Source organism: Lasiosphaeria miniovina, assembly GCF_030549165.1.
Source record: "Lasiosphaeria miniovina strain SMH2392-1A chromosome Unknown B0T26scaffold_5, whole genome shotgun sequence".
NCBI lineage: Eukaryota > Fungi > Ascomycota > Sordariomycetes > Sordariales > Lasiosphaeriaceae > Lasiosphaeria > Lasiosphaeria miniovina.
Genome location: NW_026848224.1, coordinates 285451 through 304476, shown reverse-complemented (window position 1 = coordinate 304476; position 19026 = coordinate 285451). Strand labels below are relative to the sequence as shown.

Here is a 19026-nt window from a genome sequence, read left to right as displayed (position 1 = left end):
TGCAAAGAGAGCATGTAGATGTAACACAATCGATCACTTTAACGCGATATACGTATTTTGGTTAACTTTGCTATATTTAATATCAAAACTACCTTTTATTTTCGTTCTTCAGAGGTAATTCTCTCTGCTAAATTGTACAATAGTGTGGGTTTTTAGTGTTAGCTGTTTCCCCCTGTTCAAATGGGGGGCTAAATCGGGAAGGTACAAAGCACTAAACATCAACTATCTTCAGGATCACGAGACCTACGCTCTTTCCGTTGCACGGGTTCATCTCTGATCAAGAAGAGCGTAGTTCAATAGTGTATTGAGCGGGCTAGTCAGCGATGCTTTCCTTTCCAAAGGCGCGATCCCTTCGGGACCGATCGGATAGAGTGTCTGGCGCCTTCCATGGCGAATCAGCTCAGGTAGGTTCAGGGGGCTCGTCCTTTCGACATGGCTTTTTTCGGCGAGCGCGTCAGTCACCATGGCTCCGTAAATTTGGTGGCACAGTTAATCCTATGAAGAGCTGTCATAGCAATGCTGAAGCCGTAAAAAGTCACCGCAGCACAACAACCACAAAAACAACACTGTCGGGCTGGTGCCGCGGAACTACAGCGCGTACACCCCGTACGGCGGCGGCGCCTCGCCGTCCAGCCCGCCGCTGCACATGGGCGTGTCGAGGCCCGAGCTCGACAGCGTACATGCCCCGCAGGTCCCGCTCGTTGAGATGTCGGGCGAGAGTGCAGCTCCTAGAAGTCCCCAGGAGCTGGGGTGATGGATTGGGGGAGGGGGGGAGGGGGTGGTATTCTAGAGGCTTGGTGCTTTAGGCTCTTAATAATAACTGTATGACTGTGATAAGTGTAAGTGAAGGCAGGTACGCCTGATCAATTTGGTCACAATAAAGGTACTGAAGAGAGCAGGTAATGACTGGTATTGGTAAGAAACTTCAACCTAGCCCTCGCAAAGGAAGGGGCGAGGGCCACTGCTTATATACATGACAGAGTGCAGGGCGGGCGAGAGGTCATGACAAAGGAGTGAGGTCTTGGCCGCTCGGTACGCGTGTGAGTTGGTCGTGTGTGTGGGTTGGGGCTCTTTCCTTACATAAGTCTCTTGCTGTTGGAATAACGCGCTAGTCAGCCACATAGGTGGCGGTGAAGGCGCAGGGCCACGGATTCTATATAAGCGGCCTACGGCCACCTCTCTCTTCTAGACACACACAACAATCATCACTTGAACCACCAGTTTTCGGCGTGCAGTTACGCCCTGTTGCTTCCAGTACCGGTACCTGATGAATCCAACACTTGCTTTTCCAGTATAGTTAGGAATCAGCGCGGTGTCATATTCCGGTGCTGCTGGAATTAGTAATTGTTAATGGCAATTTAGCAATGTCTTTTTTGGTTTGATTCCGTATGCGGCTTAATGTACAATCGGGTACCAAAAGTCTTGCGCCACGTACACACTAAAAAAGCCACCAAATCCATGGTTGGCCGAAATGACCCCCTATCTTCAAAGTAAAAAATCTTCACCGTCTTCTCACCTTTTTCTTCTTTTCAACTGCAAAATGGTTGGCATTTCGAAGAGCTTCAGAACAAAGCTTTCAGGAGAAAAAAGAGCCCAGATTAGGGCTCTCCACCGTCTTCGGAGCGACCGCAACCACCATTTCGGCGCAAGTGGGGGTCGGCAGGTCCACCATCAACAGGACTATACAAAAAGTGACGCAAAACCTAGCCAATGGCCTCGAAAACCCATTCGGCTCAAAGCCTAGAAACGGGCGCCTGAAGAAGCTCGATGACCGGGCGAATCGAAGGCTGATTCGTTATACAATGCTGTCTCGAACAGACACCCTTGTAGCCCTCGGAACGCCCTCAAAGTCTGGGTGCAAGATCAACCGTCTTAACCGTCAGGAATATACCGACCAGATATTTGTTCCTCATTTCCTTCCTTTCTATAACCGAATGAAGGAAAAGTACGGTCACGGCGTTCAGATATAAGAGGATGGAGCTTCCTATCACCACAACGGGTTCCTAGGTCATCTGAAGAAGGCTTTCGACGTCAGGACCCTTAACTGGCCGCCACAAAGCCCGGATCTCTCGCCCATTGAGAATCTATGGCACTGGATGATGCTCAAAATAGGGGCACGAAGGCACAGGATTAAAAACTTCACGCAGATGACGCTGGCCGTTGAGGAGGTTTGGGTGGAAATTACCCCTGAAGTCATGATGAAATTGGTGAATTCTACACCCAAAAGGATGGATTTACTTAGGCATTCAAAGGGCAGGCCGATCAAGTATTGAATGAGGATCATTTTGGTATATTTTACACTTATTTTAGTCTCAAATTGATGAAGTTGTGGATTTTGGAAGAAAAAGGGGTGTGTAAGTGGGTGGCGCAACACTTTTGGTACCCCATTGTGCATTAAACTAGCAAGCACCTGTTTAGTTGGCTTTCCAGGTCTAGCTGCTATACGGGAAAGGCCTGACATTGGCTTTACAGTCTTAGGTGGCATGATATAAGTCCGACTAACCTCAGTAGCACATATAGGGCATCTATTTAGAGGTGCCTGAATAAGGGTGACAAATTAAATAAATAATATTTCACTCTATCCTGTTCTTTGGCCCTTTTGACCTTTTGACCTTTTTTTTTTTTTTTTTTTTTTTTTTTAAAAAAAAAAAAAAAAAAAAAAAACTTTTCCTCCTTCTGAATCTCCTTTCTCTGTCACGTCCCTCGTTATTTCCCCCTCTAGAACCGTCACAAGAACTTAGCCACTCGCAAGTAAATTAAATCCATGGAACAGGGTAAGACTGACAATACAATTCTTAAACGAGTGTAGAAGAGAATGGAAGGTACTAGGCGGATGTTAGGAGGGTTTGACATGAGCTTACCTTTGCAGTGTCAAAACGACCAGAGATCCTTCAAGATTAGCTCAAAGAACGGTATGCTCATATTTATTTATTGCTGACAATAGCTTGTCCGCCGCAGCACAAGTACCACCTCCGTCAGACTCCTTAGGGACGAATCCTACCCATCCACTTATCGTCCACCAACATACTACTCAGATCAAGTTTGCTTGTGTTACCTGGCAAACACAAACACTAGCTGCAGTCTCATTACATGCCCAACAAAATGCTACCATGTTCGCTAACGGCTAAAAATCACCACGTCGGAGCCCACATCTAAGGAATGCACTGTCCTAAGCACAGGGCGGAACACGCGCTGACAGCCCAAACAAGGGAACAAGGTTCGGCCCTGGCCGGGCGAAACAGCGTTTTACCGGGCGTGGCACGGCGGCACACAAGCGCTCTTCTAGAAGCAAGACAAGGCGCGGAAAGCCATGTTGCCATCCGAGACAGCCGACAGAGACACCTGGCACTTGCATGGAGCTAAAGATCACAAGAGACACAGCAAGCTGAACGACACCCGCAAATTCTATGCCTGCCTGCCCGCCTAACTACCTAACTGGTTCTAGAGAAACTCTCGAGACACATTAAAATATGATATTGACGTGCGACCCCAACATTCAACTTATTTGCCCAGGTTAATTAATTATTGCCCAACTCGGTTGCGCCAGAGCCAAATCAGCAGCCGCGAGGAAACCGGCAAGAAGTACGAGACCGCTACCTTACACAAGAAAGAAGCTGGGAAAATGACGCACTGGCCGCTCAAGGGAATAAAGGCGCAAAAAGATAGAGATATGGCAACACAAAAGTATTTACAGTGACACCTGATTAAAAACATCCTCAGCCATGTAATGCAGCTGGCTTGACCCCGGCTCCCCCTTCCTTGCGCTCCCCATTGACATTAGACTTAGAGAGCGAAGAAGAGGGCGGCGAACCCTGCCATCGCCGCTACCAGCATGCTGCTGGCGGCGCCGGCCGAGGCGATGGACTTGTTGGTGCCTTCTATTGGCTTGGCCACCGTGGTCTGAGGGCAGAGGCCGGTGCCGTTGAGCGCGGCGGCAGGCACGTAGACCTTGGGCTCGCCGGCGCCCTGGAAGGTGGCGATGGTGCCGGTGCCGTCGGCGGTCATGGTGGTGCATGTGAGGACCTCGACGACGGCGTCGCTGGCCTGGAAGCCGCCGACGTTGAGCGAGTAGCTGGCGCCGGTGCTGCTCCAGTTGTTGATGCAGAAGACGACCTGGCTGCCGTTGGGCCCCTTGGTCAGGCAGAGGTGGTTGGTGTCGGCCAGGAGGGACTCCGAGGTCTTGCCGACGTAGTCCTTGGACAGTGCGATGGCGTTGTTGCGGACCTTGTTCAGCGTCTTGGCGAGCTGGTACAGCGGCGCCGACGTGTTGTAGCCCGAGAGCCAGAGAGCCTCGCGGTTGAACGGCGTGCCGTTGCCCTTGAAGTGCTGCTCCTGGCCTTGGTAAACTGGGGAGAAAGACGCGTTAGTAGTGCGCGTGAGAGAGAGAGGAAGAGCGCAACTTACTGGTCGGAATGCCGTCGTTCAACAGGACATAGGTCATGGCGTTTCTGGCAAGAGCCATGTCGGGGTTCTGGCTGGCGAAGCGGGGCATGTCGTGGTTCTCGATGAAAGACCCGAGGGCCAGGACATCGGTACACCCGGTGGCAGCCTCCTGCTTCATCTTCAAGACACCCTCCATGGAGCCGCCGTTGAACGCCACGTTGAGGGGATAGTACTCGAGGTAGTTGGGCATGCCGGGGAGGAGATCCTTGAGCTGGTACCGGCACATGTCGGTGGTGACACCGGTCAAGACCTCGCCCCAGGCAAAGACTCCAGATGCGTTGACAAACTGGGGAAGGAAAGCGTCGTCTACGTGCTTGGCGGCATCGATACGCAGGCCATCAATCGAGTAGTTGGACACGAGCTCCTTGACCCACTTGCCCATCTCCTGCACGACGGCACTCGAGTCGGTGTCGAGATCGGCGAGGGCAACGCCGTAGGGATAGAGCCAGCAGTCCTGGTAGTCGGTCGCGTTCTCCCACATGGTGACGTTGCAGTAGGGGTGGAAGAACTTCTCGTTGTTGAAGGGGTCGAACTGCGAGAAGTCGACCTTGGGGGGGAGCTTGTTGTCGAACTTTTGCGCCATGTTGTTGACCACTACGTCAACCATGACATACATCTTGCGCTTGTGGAGCTCGGCGACGAGGTTCTGGAAGTCGCTCTGGGTGCCAAAGTGTTGGTTGATGCCGTACATGTCCTTGGTCCAGTAGCCGTGGTAGGCCATGCCGACCGACGTCTCTTCCTCAATGTTGGTGACGATGGGGCTGATCTGGACGGCAGTGAAGCCCATATCTGCACGGCAGGTTGGTACATGCGGCCATGGAGACGCGACGGCGGGCAGCAGAGGGAGAGGGGGAGGAGACATGCTCACCTTGAATGTAATCGAGCTTGTTGATAAGACCAGTCCATGTGCCATTGCAAAACACGGAGAGATCGTTGCACGGGGCCGTCGTCGACCCGTCGGTGCGGGCGAAGCGGTCGATCATGACCTGGTAGATGGACCGCGTCTTCCACTCGGTCACGTTGGCGGCGGCGGACAGGCCCGCGAAGGCCAGGGCGGCGGCGGCAGCCACGTTGAGGCCGGAAGACCGCATGGTGATGCGGGCGGGGTGGTACAGCAGCGTAGAGCCGCGCTTCGGGAGAGAAGTGAATTGGACCTTGCGAGTCGCCGTTGACGTCAAGCAGGCAAAACGCCTCCAAAGACTTCTTGGCAGGGCGGGTGGCCGACGGGCTGCAGGCTCTGACGCGTGTGAACCAAGGCAGAACAGACAAGGTAATATACTGCGGTAGAGTGCGGTGCGTGTGCGTGTGTCTCGGTTGATGTTTTCGTGGGCGCGCGGGATTGAGCACAGCGAGCGACTTGGGTTAGAGATGCAGCAATTTCCTTCCTAGTCCATCAAAGTACGAACAGCAAATACGGGGACAAAAACGAGTGTCGAGAAGCGCCTCAGATTGGCGGTTGCAGTAGCAAAGAGGAGGAAAGAGTGTGAGATGGCGATTCTGCCAACGACTACCTACGACGACCTAACGAAGACTGGAGGGAGGGCCGAACGGTAAGCCCAGTGGAAGGGGGTGGTGTGCGAACCGACTGTCCCGCGTGTCCGGCCGCCGGCGATAGCGCGACAAGTTCGTATCCAAAAAAATGGACTGAAAAAAAGGAGCACTTCCGCATTGGGAAGCCAAGGAGTACCCTGGATGTCCTTCATTTCGTACAGTCAGTGCACTGTGAAGCTGCTGCATGCTGCCCACTTCCAGCGCGCCCGACTCATGTTCTGGCTGGCACTGCCACAGTCGGAAAACTGCACGCATTACCGATCATCTTAACTGGGAACTCGATGCCCAGCCACGGCACGACAGGATGTCTAGTGCCGCGGCTGTTTCCTCAGTGCCGTCGACATGCGATGACGTGAAGAAAGTGAAGCAGATTCGGGCCAGCGGGCAAAGCGATGGCCCGACACGATTGATTCTACCTTCTTAGTCAGTCTCGGGAGGAACCCGCGCCCACGGCCAGCACCACAGGCACAGGCACAGGCACAGGCAGGCGCGCTGTCCCGCCGAGAAGTTGCGGTCCAGTTGGCAGTTGCTAATAAACGGCACTGTGCGATGGATACCATTCCAATTTTCGACCACAGCTAGTGAACCTCTTACAAATCGACCGCATGTCACGGCACCCCCATCCGCTGTCAAGTGTCAATGAGCGTATCTGCTGCCGAGTGCTCGAATTGCAATACGACCAGTTCCGTCGCATTCCCGTCACGGGTGGCCTTTCATGGGGAAACCAGGCAAGTTCCAAACTCGGTAGGTACCTTCGGCGCGCTGGGTTGCGCCTGCCCAGCCAGAGCGCAAATGGAAATATGGAGGCCGTTGGTGGCACCACTGCGACTGTCCTTGGTCCTGCCAATCAGCAGGGGGCATTTCAAGATTGTGCGTGCATCAGGGCGCTAATGATGCAGCTGTCTTGGCGAACCCCACTAGAAAATTGGACTGGGTTCAGCCAAAATCACAGCGCCGCTGCAACTTTTAGCAGGGAAAATTGCGTGTGGCCCAGCACACCAGCAGTCCTGCCTCCAGACCCCATTGCTCCCGCTCCTCTTTCGTTTTGGCTGAGATTGAATTGCTCGACGAGTCGACAGTGGCCCCCCCTCTAACAAGCGCGCGAGCGCGGGCCGGCGCTATTCACTTGGGCGCTCACAGCGCAGCGCTGGCCTTGTTTCGTGCAGAACGGGCGAACGGGAATAGCAGACACGAGCACCACGACTTTCCTGGTTTCAAGAAACGATCGTTCGCAACCGCGCCCGGTTGATCCTCACCTGCCGCTGGGAAGAGGGCAATTGCCCAGGCTCCCAGCGACGCAAGGCTCGTGTCGCGTCGCTCATATCGGTGGCAATGCCCGTCATACCCACAACAACCGGGAACCCTGGCCCCAAGCTAATACAGTGGGGCAGAAGGGAAAGGGGGCAAAGGCAGCGAAAAAAAAGAAAATTGGGCCGTCTGCCAAGCATTGCTCGGCGCTCGAGTTTGCACTGTCTAGCCAGTGTCCCAGTTTCCAAACAAGCGAAATCCGATTCGAGTGGGCATCTTGGCGGCCCCAGAATATTTGCGCGTGAAACACCAAGGCGGGCTCTGCTCTAGTGGGCAGGGAGACAGTAAAGAGCTGAGACAAGGCGGAACACGGCGAGACAGGACAGGACGGCAGAGAAAAAAATAAAAAGCTTCATTTGGTGCTCCCTCAGCTCCCAGGCTGCTGACCACGTGCAAAAGGCAACGCGCCGCTCCCGCCCCTTATTCGCCGACCGCCGATTTGCGATTTGCCTGCAAACTGCAAAGGGGCAGTTTTTTTGGGGTCGAATCAGGGCCCGCGGCGGAGATGCAGCGGACCGACTGGTCCAAACCCCTGTCGTCCCCGGCATACCAAGATCCCAGGCGGGCGGGCAGTCAGGTACGCTGCACAGTACGGAGACGGGGATGGGTCTGGGAAGCAAGGAACACACACAAGCTTCCCGCGCCATCTGCCATCGCCTCGCCCCCGGCCGGGACCAAGCCCCTTTCTGCAGTGGACCGGTGACCTGAGCCCAGAACATGTCGTGGGGTTGGGAGCCACGGCTGCTAGAGAGTGTTATCGGCCTCGGCGGGCACATCTTTTCCTCCCTTCAACATCCACGTTCCTTATCGTTTGTTGATGCTGTGGCTTGCTTGTCTTGGTCTCGGGGATTCTAGGTCAAGCCTGCGGCTACGTCGTTCCCTTCCACAAGCAGCATTTGTCTCTCGTTTGTCTGTCTTCTGTCGCTCCCATGAGGTGGTGAGCGGCGGCTACGATGACTCTTCTTGCGTTGCTTTCGACTCGCCTTCTTTTTACCTTGGTTGCGACAACCACCACACTCGTTAATGGACTCAAATATGACAGCGAATTCCTCGATTACAACCTCAACACTAATCAGTCCGCCACAGACCCCCTCAACTACTGGGGCAGTCGCGATGTCGGCTTCGAGTACCAGACGTCTCCGGACAACTGGAGAGTCCCCTTCTACACAATCTTCATCGACCGCTTCGTCAATGGCGACCCAGAAAACGATGATATCAACGGTACTGTCTTCGAGGCCGACATGATGAGCACCCAGCTCCGGTTCGGCGGCGACCTGTCTGGCCTGACTGACTCGTTGGATTACATTGCCGGCATGGGCATCAAGGTAAAGTGCTCGGCGTGCAGACGACGTGCTTGTTACTGACCGCGCCAGGCCCTTTACATTGCCGGATCACCCTTCATCAATCAGCCGTGGGGTGCCGATTCCTACTCGGTATGTCGACTTTGACGTGCATGGGTGCAAGCTTGCGTGCTGACGAGTGCCCCAGCCCCTGGATTTGACTCTCCTCGACAAGCATTTCGGCAGCATCTTGACGTGGCAAACCGCCATCGACGAAATACACAAGAGGGGGATGTATGTCGTGATGGACAACACCATGGCGACGTAAGCAGTCCCCAATTCCGTCGAGACTACCTGACCTGACGCCTTGTAGCATGGGCGACCTCATTGGCTTCGAGGGACATCTAAACGAGAGTACCCCGTTCCAGGAATCAGAACATCGAGTCCAGTGGAAGACGGACCGGCAGTATCTCGACTTCGATATCGGCAACGACTACAACAACACCTGCAAGTATCCCGAGTTCTGGTTCGAGGACGGGACCGTCATCAAGCCGGACGGGTTAAATGGGTGCTACAACAGCGACTTCGACCAGTATGGTGACATCGAGGCCTTCGGCGTTTACCCCGACTGGAAGCGTCAGCTAGCAAAGTTTGCCTCCGTCCAGGATCGTCTCCGCGAGTGGGAGCCGTCAGTCCTCGCCCGCCTCGAGCGCTTCTCGTGCATGACCATCGCGATGTTGGATATCGACGGGTTCCGTATTGACAAGGCCGTCCAGGTCACTGTTGACGCGCAGGCGCACTGGAGTTCTGCGATGCGTGATTGCGCTGTTAAGCACAACAAGACGAACTTCATGATTGTGGGTGAAATCACCGCCGGAAACACGCTCGGGTCCATCTACCTCGGCCGCGGACGCGTGCCTAGTGTGGCCGAAGCCCTCGACATGAAGACGGCCATGACTCTGCCCGTAAACACGACCGACGCCGACAAGTACTTTGTTCGAGAGAACAAGAACAGCGCTTTGGACGCTGGCGCTTTCCACTATTCGGTATACCGGTACATGGCACGGTTCCTCGGCATGAGTGGCAACCTGAAGGCCGGCTACGATTTGCCGACCGACTGGGTCAAGACTTGGGAGACCATGATCACGACTAACGACTTCTTCAACGCTAACAACGGCAATTTCGACCCTCGCCACCTGTATGGCTCTTCCAACCAGGATGTGTTCCGGTGGCCAACCATTCAGCTCGGGACCGAGCGCATGCTCCTCGCATATTTCATTACGAGTCTCCTCTTGCCTGGGGCTCCGTTGGTTTACTACGGCGAAGAGCAGGGTCTTTATGTCTTGGACGGCACGGCTGAGAACTACGTCTTTGGCCGTCAGTCATTCGCACCCTCCCCGGCTTGGAAGGCGCATGGCTGCTTTTCGCTCGTGAACGACCTGTATGTGGACTGGCCGCTCGGGAAGGGAGCGGATGGCTGCCACGACGAGGCAGTGGGCTGGGACCACAGGGATCCTTCGGCGCCCGTCAGAAATATCTTCAAGCGCATGTTCGCGCTTCGCGAAGATTACCCAGTCCTTGAGCACGGCTGGCTGCTGGAACAGCTTTCCAACCAAACCAGGTTTGAGCGCCTGTTGGGTAGTCCCGAAGACACCGAGTTCGGCATCTGGAGCGTTGTCCGAGGCATGTACAGCGGTGTCCAGACGGAAAAGGCAGACCCAGTGTGGCTTGTGTACCACAACCAACAGAACCGCACCACGTACACGTTCGACTGCAGTGACGAGAGCTCGGCATTCTATGCCCCGTTTAGTTCTGACGTCAAAGTCCGAAACCTGTTCAGTAGTGATGCCGCCATCGGGTTGACCGCTTCGACAAAGAGCAACGGCTTCACCGGCGACAAGAAAGCCGGCTGCCTCAGCAGCATCACGATGGAACCGTTCGAGTTCCGTGCCTACGTTCCCGATCCGTCATGGGTAGAACCCGCACCGATGATTACGAAGTTCACGCCCGGCCATGACTTCCCCATCGACTCGACAAATGCTAACGGCAAGATAAACATCACCATCGAGTTCAATACTCCCATGAACTGCGACGCCGTCAAGAAGGCCTTTTCAGTCTTGCAGTTTGTCGACGGCACAAACCCCAACGGTACGAGCGTGGGGTTCGAGAGCTCCTGTCCCAAGTTTACCGGCGGCGACAAGATCTCGTTCACGGGAGCCATTCAGTCGGCCTGGGTGTTCCAAGCGACATTGCTGAATGTCGGCGAGGGTATCGTGAAGCTCACTGTGAACAACGCGACGTCGGCGAACAACGTCACTACAGACGCCGTCGACCATTTTCTGCTCCGCTTCGGTAGGCCCAATAATCCCGTCGTCTTCCCGGGAACGGGAAATTACTCGCGCAGTCTCCTGGTCGTCGAGGGCAACGCCATGTATGCCCAACACGACGCCCCAGGCGCCACGCTATGGCGCTATAGCACGAACTGGGGTACGATTTGGAGCAAATGGGTTCCTTACTCCTCCTCCAAGACCAAGGTACTCATCACGGAGCAGTCATGGGAAGGAACAGCACTGCAGTCTTGGACTGGAAAGCATCTCATGGTCCAGTACTACAGCAAGCCGCTTGGTTCTTCGGCCTTCATGCAGCACTCGGACACTCCCGACATCCTCTTTGAACGCGAGTTCCCGCACATCAAAATCCACGGTCCGTACAACAAGTGGGGTTATGATGCGGGCTTGCCCGGAGCCATGACTATCATTGACCACCATAAGTGGGCGTTGCATTTCATGTACGAATGGCCCGCCACCTTCCAGCTCAACATCTGGGGCATCAACCCAGACAACCAGCCCGACGCCGGTGCCATTTACGGCGACATTGACGGGGATGGAATCGTCGACCGCCTCCCTCCCAGCAGCCTGGCAAACAACGTCATCAACATTACGTCGCCGCCCCCGATGCCCGCTCTCGCATACAGACTCATATATAACGATGCCACCTGGAGGTACAACTACGAGCCCGTTGGCAGTATCTGGATCCAGATCATCATCTTTGCCCTTCTCGCCATCTTGCCTCTCTTGTTCGGCTGCATGGCACTGTGGATCTACTTCCGCAGCTTTTACCAAGTCAAAATCAACAAGTCCGGATTCAGCACAAAGGGCTGGCGTCCTTTGAAGCTCGGCAACATGTCCAAGCTCGACATGAAGGGCACCGGGAGAGGGGTGGAGATGAGTGCCATCACTCCGCCACCTCCCCCGAGCGCCGCGCTGGGCCCCTTTGGTGAAAATGGAGGCAGGAGGACGGTGCTGATCGCCACCATGGAATACAACATGGAGGACTTTGGCATCAAGATCAAGATTGGCGGCTTGGGTGTCATGGCCCAGCTCATGGCCGATGCGCTATCGCATCTCGATCTTGTCTGGGTCGTGCCCATGGTCGGCGACATCCAGTACCCCACTGACCGGATGGAACAGGCCGAGTCCATGTTCGTTGACATTATGGGACAGCCATACGAGATCGTCGTTTACTACCACGTCTACAAGAACATCACCTACGTCATCCTCGATGCCCCCATCTTCCGTAAACAGACCAAGGCCGATCCGTACATCGCCCGTATGGACGATATAGAGAGCGCCATCTTGTATGGTGCCTGGAATAGCTGTATCGCCGAGTCAATCCGCCGCTTTCCTGTCGACATCTACCACATTAATGACTACCATGGCGCCGCTGCTCCGCTGTACCTTCTACCGCAGACCATCCCCGTCTGCCTGTCCCTCCACAACGCCGAGTTCCAGGGCATGTGGCCGATGAGGACGCCCGAGGAAGCGAAGGAGGTGTGCGAGGTCTTCAACCTGTCCCCAGAAATAGTCAAGGACTACGTGCAGTACGGCTCCGTTTTTAACTTGCTCCATGCTGGTGCTAGCTACCTTCGGCTGCACCAACGCGGTTTCGGAGCCGTGGGCGTGTCGAGGAAGTACGGTGATCGGTCGCTTGCTCGGTACCCAATCTTCTGGAGTTTGAAGAACATTGGCCAGCTTCCCAACCCCGACCCGTCAGATACGGCTGACTGGAATCCAAACGAGGATATCTCCAAGCAGTCCAAGGATATCGAGATCAACCAGAGCTTCGAGGAGAAGAGGGGTAACCTACGCCGCCAGGCGCAGGAGTGGGCTGGCCTAGAGGTCGACCCCTCGGCCGAGCTGTTCGTTTTCGTCGGCCGGTGGAGTCTGCAAAAGGGCGTTGACTTGATCGCCGACATCTTCCCCAGCATTTTGGACAAGTACCCCAAGACCCAGCTGATCTGCGTCGGGCCGGTTATTGATCTTTACGGACGGTTTGCGGCGTTGAAGCTGGAAAAGCTGATGCACAGATACCCCCGGAGAGTGTTCAGCAAGCCCGAGTTCACCCAGCTTCCTCCGTACATCTTCAGCGGCGCCGAATTCGCGCTTATTCCCTCGCGTGACGAACCCTTTGGCCTGGTTGCTGTCGAGTTCGGACGGAAAGGAGCGCTTGGCGTGGGTGCGCGCGTGGGCGGCCTCGGTCAGATGCCCGGCTTTTGGTATACGGTTGAGTCGATGACTCCGTCCCATCTGCTGCAACAGTTCAGGCAAGCGATCGTCTCGGCGCTCGACTGCAAGTGAGTATTCTTCTCGCCTCCCTTCTCCCCCCTCGAGGGTTGCGACTTGCTGACAAAAATGTAGGTCCTCGAAGAGAGCCCTCATGCGTGCCTGGAGCGCCAAGCAGCGGTTCCCTGTTGCTCAGTGGGTTAAACAGCTCGACGAGCTTCACAGCCAATCGATCCGCATCCACCAGAAGGAGGCGAAGAAGATGAAGCTGGAGGTTGTCAGCTCCCTAGCATTGACTCGACCCTCCTCTCGAGCCAGCTCGGCCTCTTATATCGACCAGAACCATAACTCGATGCTAAGTCCAGGGCTAGACACGGGCCGCATGTCTCCGGCCTCAATCGCACCGCCCTCTCGTGTCGGCACTCCGACGATTGCGACGGTGAGATCGTTCGCCTCCCCAACACTGCCCACCCCTAACGCACCATGGGCTGGCGGATCGAGGTCGAATTCGCCCCGTGGGTCCATCGCGAGCTCCATCAACGCGCCATTTTATAACCACTCTACCGCACGTGATAGCACGGCCAGTGTCGACAGTTTCGCCATCCGAGCGCAGAAGGACGGTATCTCGTCGCCGACGTTGGGCCCGGATGGTGGGCTAGGATTTCCCCGGCCGGCTTTCATGTCGCACCGCAACAGCAGTCTGCTCAGCCTTCCCGACGTGGTTGGTGATAGACACGACCTGAAGCTCCAGCAAGTCGATCAATTCTTCACGGACACGAGCGGCGAGTACTATGCCGAGTTTGACGAGCTGCTCGAGAACATGACGGCCTCGAATTCCGTCTCCGAACTTTGCGTCGAGAACTTCTTGAAGAAGAGCGAAAAGGAGTGGTTCGGCCGGTACAGAGACGCGAAGCTTGGGCGCAATAGGGACTCGAGCCGACCGAGAAGCCCAGGCGGCAGCAGCCGGCCCGTGTCGAGGAGCAGTGACCGCCGGAACGAGTCCATTGTCAGCCGCGGCCGTCAGCGTCACCGTAGCGTTACACCTAGCGGTCTGGCGAGATCGGTCTTTGAGACGTCACCGCCACTGAACCATATCGATGACGAGTTCCTGTTGGGCGATGGATACCAAGCTCCCACGGGAGTCAAGAAGTAAGTTGCTGGCTGTAACACAGCCGCCCATGGCTCGGATGCGTGATGCTGACGTGATATGTTTCCAGGTTATTGTCGTCCGTCCGTGTTGGCGATTGGCCGCTGTACTCCTTCTTCCTCGCGTTGGGTCAAATCATTTCCGTCAACTCTTACCAAATCGTCCTCCTCAGTGGCGAAACGAATCAGAAGCCCGAGAAGCTGTACATGGTCGCCGGAAGCTATATCGCCGGTTCGATCCTCTGGTGGATCATGGAGCGCAATCTGAAGTCGGTCTACGCCCTGTCGGCTGCTTGGTTCTTCTTCGGCCTGGGATTCTTCCTCCTCGGTGTCGCTCCGTTCCTTGAGTGGCACAGCCGGGACAACCTATTTTCCGTGGCGAGCTGCATATACGCGGTCGGAGCGAGCAGCGGTGCCTTGTCCTTTGCGCTCAACTTCGGTGATGAAGGTACGTCCACCCACATGCTTTAGCTGATCAGAGCGCAACGGGGACCGTATTGCCGAACTAACCTTGTCCTTAGGCGGCGCTCCAACAAAACAATGGATCACCCGTGCTCTAGTTGTGGCCGGGCTTGCCCAGGTCTACAGTCTGTTGCTATGGTACTGGGGCTCTCTGGTGACCAATGTTGACACGACCATGACCGTCTACTTGACGGGCACCAAGATTCCTCAGGCGCTTGCCATCTGCGTCCCCGTTGCCGTCATCTTCTGGATCATCGGCGTCGTTCTCCTGTTCGGACTGCCAGACTTTTACCGCCAGTCTCCAGCCAAAATCCCCGGCTTCTACATCTCGCTGTACCGACGCAAGGTCGTTCCCTGGTTCTTCGTCATGATTATCGTCCAGAACTACTGGCTCTCGGCGCCATACGGCCGCAGCTGGCAATTCCTCTTCGCTTCGCAGTTCATTCCCGGCTGGGGCGTCTTCCTCATGGCTCTCGGCTTCTTTGTGATCATTTGGGGTCTTGTCCTGTACGGCTTTTCGTACTTCTCGGACGAGCACACGTGGCTCCTGCCCATCTTCGCCATCGGCCTGCTCGCGCCCCGCTGGGCCCAGGAATTCTGGGGCACCAGCGGTCTCGGCTGGTACATACCGTGGGCGGGCAGCCCTATGGGCTCGGCAATTCTATCGCGGCTCCTCTGGCTGTGGCTGGGCCTGTTGGACAATATTCAGGGTGTCGGGCTCGGCATGATGTTGTTGGCGACGCTCACACGCCAACACGTGCTGATCGTCTTGATCATGGCGCAGATCATTGGCAGCGCCTTTACGATACTGGCGCGGGCGACGAGTCCCAACGCTCTGTCGCCGAACACGACGTTCCCCGACTTCTCGCAGGGTCTCTACCCGGGCGTTTCGAGTCAGTGGTTCTGGGTGTGTTTGCTGTTCCAGCTGATCATCCCGGTCGGCTTCTTCAAGTTCTTCCGCAAAGAGCAAGTGGCCAAGCCCTGATTGAGATGAGTGCGAATGCAGGGGGAGGGCCAGCGAGATCCTCCACCCGAATGAAGTGATGCATATGTTCTGGCGTATATATATAAGCATGATTGGATATTGAACACGGGCCTTTCTTTTCTTGGATTTGTTGAACAACCTGTAAATATAGAGCTTGAAGTGTTAATGGGCGGATCGTCGTCATCAATGCTAAATATATTTCGTCTTCCAACTCGGCCGTGTGGTCGGCTGTGGCTGATGCTGGGAGTGCACCCAGCAGTATATCGCTGCGGTGGTGGTAATATGGCAGCTGGCCCGGCCACGGGGGAGTTGCTGCTGCTGCTGCTGCTGCTGCTATTGCTACTGCTGCTGCTACTGCCATGCCGGGGTCGGGCGGGCCGTCCCGTTTGTTGGCATTGCGCTTCTTCTCGCGTTTTCTGAGTACAAGAAACGCGATCAACCCCGCCAGAGCCGCCTGTGCGGCGATGCCGCCTACCACCCCGCTCACGATGGGGCCGACCGGCGTGCTGGATAGCTTCTCAGGGGGTGCTGTATCATTGTTGTTGCCGGGCGGAGGAGTAGTGCATCTGTACCCGGAGTTGCAGGTGAGAGCACTCGCTGAGACCTGTCAGAGCCGGGATGGCCGTTTTGTCTTGGGCAGCTTACTTCCGTTGACGTAGGCACATGTTTGCTCTGTGTTTTACCGGCCATCCAGTCTCATAAGTTCCTTGAAATGTGGTGCTTGAGAGGGCTGGGGAGCCAGTTGAAGGGCGCCGGCTGGTCGAAATCCATTAATTCCCGTCTCTTTCGCTGGCTGCCATTGCGCATCTCCGTGTACTGCTAGGGCAAAGAAGTATAGGCAAACGAAACGCAAAAAGTCTTTTGCCAAGGTCATTTTGATCATGAATACAGCTCTGGACTGCGTGCAATATTAGGGGGAATATTCTAATCCCCAGCAGACGTTGATATGGAGGGAGCCATTGCCGCTGCCAGAACGCGGGCATCCATCGATAAGCATAGGAACAACAAAGAGGCTCAACCCGAGGGATCGTCACTTAGCATGGTCCATTCTAGGCTGGCCGAAAGCAGAAGACGTGGTTCTCAGGCCACTCCAGACAAAGAACACACTCGGCCCGGAACAACAAAACTTTCCTGAAGATATCCTGGCCTCCATAAAACTTGGAATACACTAATTATACAGCATTGCTTGCAGAGGTAACATGTTAGAATTGTGTAACGGTGTGCCGTTACGCCGGCTTGCGCAATAAAAAAAAAACAGATACCTGTTGCCTGGCACTGCACTCTGGGCAACAGCAGCTACATGGTCGCAACTCTCAAAACAAATCGTACGCTGGGACCTGCTATGTTTTATTGGCGGATTAGTTACCTCGATATCGTCTCTAAAGACAACAGAAGGAAAAGGTCAAAGCAATTAATTACCGAACATCGTACATGACAGCCGCAGTAACACCTTTTGAGGAATCCCTACACAAAGCCACCCACGCCGCCAGGCAATACCCTCAACTCCCTCCACTGCGCCTCCTGCGCGGCGTCGCCTGCGGTAAGGAACTTTACTGTCCAGCCCCACAAGTCCTCCTGCTTGGCGACGTCGTAGCTATCTTTGCTGGACCTGATCTCCGTGTTGCCCTCAAAGTACTTGCCGCTGACGCCGTCAAATTCGGGCCCAAAGGCCAGCCGCGCGAGGTTGGCGCCCGAGTGGGAGATGCGGTGGATGTTGGAGGAGCCGGTCAGCAGCCTCAGGACGGGTAGCATGTGCGGCATGACGTGTTTCCTTTGGAGAGGTTAGCTTTAACACGGTGAAGAGACGGCGGACGGCGTGCTGGGACTAACCACAACCACTGGACCACCTTGGGGCGGGTGCGGGCCAGCTCGGTGCCGGGCATCAGGCCAGGGTCCATGACCGTCACGGCGACGGAGCTCTTGCGCTCCTGAAGGCGGCGGTGAAGTGCGTACATGAACAGTACGTTGCAGAGTTTTGCTGTCGAGTAGTAGCGCAGGCTGGAGCCTGCTGCGGCGGCGGCGGGCGGCACATACGCGGCGTCCTGGGCGGTGGTGAAGATGGGTTTAGGGAAGCCGCCAGTTTCTTGGTCGGGATCGTGGGTGCCGCTAGAGGTCAGGACTACCCGGGCGTTGTCTGCTAGCTGCGGGAAGAGCAGGAAGAAGACAAAGGCGTTGCCTACGTGGTTGATCGCAAAGGTTTTCTCAATGCCCTGATCTCCTAATTAACTTGGCTCTAGCCACGGAGCAGGGAATATGAGGACACGAACAGACGGCGCTTTCTCCAAAGGACCAGTATACTGGCCTCCTGCATTGAGGAGCAGGGCCTTGATGGGTGGGAGCTTCTCGGTCACCCACTTGCGGGCAAAGTCGCGCACGTTGTCTAGATCGGCAAGGTCGAGAGGCATGTATTTGACGTTGGTCTGGCCGAGAGTCTTGTTGATTCTCCCGGCGGCATCGTTGTTGGAGCTCCGCGCCGCGATGACAACGAGAAATCCGGGGTGCTCTTTAGCAATCTGGAGGGTTGTGTGAAAGCCCAGGCCGGCTGTGCCGCCAACAATAAGCACTGAACGGGGAGCAGCCATCTCTTTCCAGCGGTGATGTCAAAGAAAGGAGTCGTGAATCAAGTGTAGCTAGTTTAGATCGAGCTGTTGATGGCAAGTCTAGACCGAGCTGTTAATGGCAAGTCTGTGGAAGCAACCGGCGTTGCCACCAAGTATCTTATACCCACGCATCCTCGCCAAGGTATCATGTGCCCGTGGCCAGGCTGCGTGCCCGTGGTCAGGCTGCGTGCCCGTGGTCAGGCTGCCGGGCGCCCGCGGGTGCCGGCGGCCCGCGCGCACTCGGGATCTGCGGGCACCGCGGATAACATTATGGCCGGCATCTTTTCTCTCCCAACTGCAACCAAATAACACACATCGGAGTCGGCAGAACCAAACCCACAAGTTCCGTCTGGTCAAAGAAGTGGTTTGAGACACGGCAGAATCCGCCAGTCTCTGCCGGATGGTGTTTCAAGCGGGCAGGGGAAGTCGGGGCTAATTAGGCCGCAGCACAGCAGTGACCCCAACAGCAGCAACAGGCGACTTTCAGACAACAGATTCACCAAAGCCGCACAATAAAGGAATACGGGCAGTTGATTTGAACCGGGAGACCAACTTTGAGGGGCTGTTCTTGCGGCAGCAGATCCAACCCACCACTTAAACCCTTTCCTGACCCGGGACTTGAATGGAGAGGGAACTTGGTTTGTCATTCTGCTAATCATTAAAAGGACTTCCCCCCAATTTTTTTTCTA

General features: G+C 55.5%; 3 protein-coding genes across 3 annotated transcripts; 1 reads left to right on the top strand and 2 right to left on the bottom strand.

The window, feature by feature from the left end:
• Positions 1 to 3569: 3569 nt before the first annotated feature.
• B0T26DRAFT_337509 (glycoside hydrolase family 13 protein) lies at positions 3570 to 5749 on the bottom strand. Its single transcript, XM_060434460.1, has 3 exons — positions 5312 to 5749; positions 4405 to 5232; positions 3570 to 4346 (listed from the first exon to the last, which is right to left on the bottom strand). The coding sequence occupies exons 1-3, from the start codon at positions 5532 to 5534 to the stop codon at positions 3784 to 3786; spliced, it is 1614 nt and encodes a 537-aa protein (XP_060293748.1). The 5' UTR covers positions 5535 to 5749; the 3' UTR covers positions 3570 to 3783.
• Positions 5750 to 8109: 2360 nt separating this feature from the next.
• B0T26DRAFT_714278 (alpha-1,3-glucan synthase-like protein) lies at positions 8110 to 15948 on the top strand. The gene is made up of 7 exons (XM_060442179.1): positions 8110 to 8627; positions 8676 to 8735; positions 8791 to 8906; positions 8956 to 13215; positions 13280 to 14293; positions 14362 to 14738; positions 14812 to 15948. The coding sequence occupies exons 1-7, from the start codon at positions 8256 to 8258 to the stop codon at positions 15735 to 15737; spliced, it is 7125 nt and encodes a 2374-aa protein (XP_060293747.1). The 5' UTR covers positions 8110 to 8255; the 3' UTR covers positions 15738 to 15948.
• Positions 15949 to 17201: 1253 nt separating this feature from the next.
• Positions 17202 to 18319, bottom strand: B0T26DRAFT_650880 (dehydrogenase/reductase; the record flags this gene model as incomplete). Its single annotated transcript, XM_060438222.1, has 3 exons — positions 17202 to 17508; positions 17568 to 17947; positions 18005 to 18319. The coding sequence occupies 3 exons, from the start codon at positions 18317 to 18319 to the stop codon at positions 17202 to 17204; spliced, it is 1002 nt and encodes a 333-aa protein (XP_060293746.1).
• Between the last annotated feature and the right edge of the window lie 707 nt (positions 18320 to 19026).